Source organism: Lactuca saligna, chromosome 8 (genome assembly GCF_052625555.1).
Source record: "Lactuca saligna cultivar CGN05327 chromosome 8, ASM5262555v1, whole genome shotgun sequence".
In the NCBI taxonomy this organism is placed as follows: Eukaryota; Viridiplantae; Streptophyta; class Magnoliopsida; order Asterales; family Asteraceae; genus Lactuca; species Lactuca saligna.
In genome coordinates this window covers 5,094,234-5,098,722 of record NC_136424.1, presented here as the reverse complement: position 1 = coordinate 5,098,722, position 4,489 = coordinate 5,094,234, and the positions used below count along the sequence as shown (strand labels likewise).

The 4,489-nt window shown below is 33.9% G+C and overlaps 1 protein-coding gene across 1 annotated transcript; it reads right to left on the bottom strand.

Moving 5' to 3' along the window:
• Positions 1 to 1,666: 1,666 nt before the first annotated feature.
• On the bottom strand, positions 1,667 to 4,239 carry LOC145008919 (calcineurin B-like protein 4). Its single transcript, XM_078967542.1, has 8 exons — positions 3,876 to 4,239; positions 2,883 to 3,031; positions 2,666 to 2,748; positions 2,542 to 2,601; positions 2,361 to 2,469; positions 2,227 to 2,279; positions 1,957 to 2,150; positions 1,667 to 1,875 (listed from the first exon to the last, which is right to left on the bottom strand). Exons 2-8 carry the CDS (start codon positions 2,962 to 2,964, stop codon positions 1,812 to 1,814), a joined length of 645 nt encoding a protein of 214 aa, XP_078823668.1. The 5' UTR covers positions 2,965 to 3,031; positions 3,876 to 4,239; the 3' UTR covers positions 1,667 to 1,811.
• Between the last annotated feature and the right edge of the window lie 250 nt (positions 4,240 to 4,489).

Sequence of the window (4,489 nt, the reverse complement as noted above, 5' to 3'; positions counted from 1 at the left end):
TTTCAATATTTTCTGAGTGATTCTAAACATAGTTTTACTTCATTTCTAGTAAAAACCATCTGTTAGAACTCAACACTCAATTTTACATAGTATTTCACAATTTTATTCATTACAAAACACGAAATCAAATCCACTTGGGTTGTGGTGACTTGGTAAGGCATGTGGAAGATATGGTGGATAACCTATTGACCCATGTTCAAATCCTGGCACCACTCAGCCCTTGTGGCCATGGAGGTTCGCCTGCAGTGACTCCAGGGCATGAGGCAAAGCTTTATATTTGCAGCGGGGGATTAGTCGGTGCGTGAAAGCTGGTCCGGAAACCCTCGTTAGGGAAGTTCCCTTTCAAAAAAAAAACACGAAATCAAAACGTGTATGTTACATTATATTAGTTAGTTTTATTATTATAGATTAATTAAGACAAGTTACATAAATGGTCCTTGTGGTTTATTTTATTTATTGTATTTATTTCGAAAGTTTTACTTTAAAAAATACTTAATTTTTACACATTCATATTCAGCATGATTTTTTAAACATGATAATATTTTTTATCAATATATCATCATTTCATTTATATCTATTTCAAAATTTTACTTTAAAAAATGCTTAATGTTTACGCCTTATATTTAACTTTTTTAATCCACCCGTATAATACACGGTTTTCACACCTAGTTTGTTAATATATACAGGTAGTGAATGTGTTAGTTTGATCACTATCTTTCCAAAAAACACTCACAAATCTCTAAAAACTCCAAAACACCGACACGGACATGGACACGGAGACGCATGTATTCCATTCTATATGTTACATTTTATGTTTTCATATTTTTAACTTGTTTCATGTTTTTTTTATGTATTTTTCAAACCAAAAACCTATAAAGTTTGGTTTTTTAAGTTTCTGCCGGCTTTTTCCAAACTGGTTCTACCCTATCTGGTTTGTGCACCTCTAGCTACCATACCCTGCCACTCTAGAGACTAGAGTCCAGCTATCTAGAAGAAAAATCTTGGGCTTAACTTTGGATTTTTAGCAGAAAAATCTTGGGCTTAACTTTGGATTTTTAGTAGTGGGCCGTCACCTAATGTTTTTTATATTTACCGTTTGACTCCTAGGCCTAAGGCTGTTCGGTATGTTTTGTTTTTTGGACTTCCATCAATATAAATTATAAAGCTTTGTTGTGCTTATTTCTATTAGAGTTGCACAACAAAACCAGTTATCAGACTTGATTTAAAATCTGAATACAACAAAAACTTGTTTTTGAGATTGGCCCTAAGAAAGCATGATCACATTTTGGACACCGGAAACCTTATTATGACCAAATAATTCAAACCGGTTACAAAGAGAAACTGTAGAGAACCATTGTAAACTTTCTTTTGGTACCCTTTTCAAATTCAAAAACTCTTAAAAAAAGAACATAAACAAGAAACAAAATCCCTACAAGTTGAAACCAACTCAGTTTTTCATCCCCAAGTGAAAACAAAATCACAGTTTATCAACACTTTAAAGTCTCTCATTCAACAGCAGAGAACAACGATGATAATATGTCTCTTTACAAAACCAAGATACTTAAACTCAACAGTTGAATAACACAAATGCAACTTATTGCATATAGTAGAGCATTTGCCATTTTTTTCCCTCTGTATAAACAACCTCAAATCTCCTTCAACCTCCATGGCAGCCGAACCATAAGAAATTCCCCTTTTGCCCTTCTCAGCCAACGAACCCAGCTCCCTTAAAAAGGTAGTTCCAGTTGTGACACCCATGTCTCAAACCATGTCAAATTTTGATCAAATTCATATTTTCTCTACTCTAATTGTTATACATCCGAGTCTTCCACTTCAGAGCTCAAAACAAAACTCGGGAATGCCAAAGTTATGTCCCTACAGATAACAAATCATATCATGCAAAAGAAGTGATTATTAAGAAACGGTATGGGCGTTTTCGTCATTTTGTCAACTTACTTCAAGTACGGGAGGGTCATGTTTTTTATAAGAGATGGATTTTTTGCTACAAATTCCTTCCATTCATCTTCATCTATCTTTCCATCCCCTTTAATATCTGCATCGCTAAATGTTTTATCCACTATCATTTCAATAACGTCTTCAGAAAGCACCAAATCGGATTCATGTAACAGTGCTATCACCATCTCCTTTAGCTGTTTAAAAAAAATAAAAAAAAAATAAGAGATTCATCTTCATCATCAAGAATGTAAATAATACAAAAATACCGACCTCTTCTCTTTCAATAAAACCAGTGTGTCTGAGATCGTATAGCCTGAAAGCAACTGCAAAAAAGAGTTTAATGTCAGATTACACAAAAGTCAATGACCTAAGAATCCGAGATGATTTGAGGAGCTGAATCTCACATTCGATTTTATCTTCTATCGGTGCATTTGGATGGAAAACACCTAGTGATCGAACAAATTCTCCACACTCGATAACTCCATTACGTTTCACATCAAATAGATCAAATATCTAGAAAAAAAAAAAAAATAGTAAAAAAGAAAAACCATTTCAAGAAGATTCACAATTCACAAAATCACATACCCTGTCGGCAAAGAGATTACGCATGTTTCTGTTCCTGAAGAGTGCCAGCTGGAATTCTTCCTGGAGAAGATGTTAACTACTTATAAGCAAAAAAAAACTATAATTAAAATTAATCTCAGAATACCTTGTGAATGAGGCCATCATCAATAATGGAGCTGCTCAGCTTCTTGAAAAGCTCATACAACGCCTCAACTTCACTCACAGTGACTGAAATTTTCAAGGTTCAAGGTTCAACAAGGAAAACCCGAAACGTATAATATGATGCACGTTTTAAACTTGGGTAATGAAGATAGAAAATTGAAGATCATTTGATTTGTGAAACGATAGATTCAACAACTCACATGGGGTTTCTTTAGCAAGAAGAGCGGGATCTTCATACCCAGGGCTATGATGCTTAATGCCAGAGGAACAGATGCAACCCATCAAAATCGATGATAAGTTGTTGCTGATAAGATCATGCTAAAGATATAATAAAGCCCTTTTGATCTATCTGCAAACGTGATTTGCAAGTATAACACGTTAATCCAGGGAAACAAGGATGACGTTTATACTTTATAACAAAAAATTAAAGATGTATACTATATTAGATTGAATATAAGCCGATGTCTCATTTATACACCATAAAAAAAATAATAACATCGTGGTGTAAAGTCAAACCAATTTGATGGCGATGTCAAAAGATGTGTTAACCAATTAATAACAAAAGAGAAAGCTACCCACAAAATCTTTGCATGTAAATATTCAGCATTTATTGAGCCTAACTTGAAGTTATCATAAAACCCCAACTTGTTTAGGTCATGGGAACACCATATTTGAATATGTTTTGCATCTTCAAATTCTTGAGGATAATCATCATCAAAAGAGTACAAAAACAACGGACAACTGGAATCCTTTTCAATGAATATACACTGTAGTAAGGAAGAAAACAAAAGGAAGGTTGTAGGGTTTTGAAAGCACCATCTAACTTATTTTAAGGTAGTGTGCATAAGCAGACCTAACTTATGCATACCAACAAATGAAAATATATTAAAATGTAAAGCATTCGTGAATTGACAAGCGGAAAGCTGGTAGGTCGTAGCCATCGAAATCTATAAAAAAATTCCAAGTAAATTTATAATCACAGATACTGATCAGAATTGCAACTCTGTTGCAGACTTGCATATCAAGTTGGTCATCAGGACATGAGCAGCAGACGAAACCCTTATTTTGTACATTTGTATATTATAATAAGGAGATCCAGTACAATCAAAATATAAAAAGCAGCAAAATAGTCTGTCTTTGAAAGTGATATTTTTAAATTAGTAGCTGTAAAAAGTGGGTGTTTCTGAGAATACCTTATTTGAATTCAAGTCGTTATCGTGAACAGAGAAATCTCGTACGTTCTTGATCAGAAAATTTAAAAATGTGGATTTCCTAGGTTTCTGATTGCGAAGAACACACAGAAACTGGAGTTGTAGAGTATTGATCTTAACGGATCAAACCCTAACTTATAATCGTCGATGTTTCTGAGAATACCCAATTTGAAGTCAAGTCGGTATCTAAAAGGAGGAAATCTTTCCACAATTTCTCCAAGATGACAAAAGGTGCAAATGCAGAGAAGATGAGAGAGGACGGCTGGCTGACCTGCAGAGGAGATGAGAAGGATTTTGGTGGAAATCTTGAGATCTTGAATGGAGGTGCCGTGTATATATTCATTAAATTAAAGGAAAAGGGGTAAAAGCAGCCATACAAATCTTGTTGGATTCATGGACTCTCGTGTCTTTTTCTGCGCTATCACTTTCTGACTGTTTAAATACGGGGAGCGGATAAAAAAACAGAATCAGCGAAAAGTTTATTACATTTTCCTTATATTATCTTCGATTTATTTTTATTTGTTCTCTAAAAAAATAATAATAATAATAATTTTTCATCTTCAATTCTATCTTATTTTTTATCTTATTTTTACCCC

Coding starts and splice junctions, on each gene's coding strand:
- LOC145008919 (XM_078967542.1), bottom strand. CDS start 2,964: ATGGGTTGCATCTGTTCCTCTGGCATTAAGCATCATAGCCCTGGGTAT. Junction 2,749..2,882: donor TCTTGCTAAAGAAACCCCAT/GTGAGTTGTTGA, acceptor TGAAAATTTCAG/TCACTGTGAGTGAAGTTGAG. Junction 2,602..2,665: donor ATGATGGCCTCATTCACAAG/GTATTCTGAGAT, acceptor CATCTTCTCCAG/GAAGAATTCCAGCTGGCACT.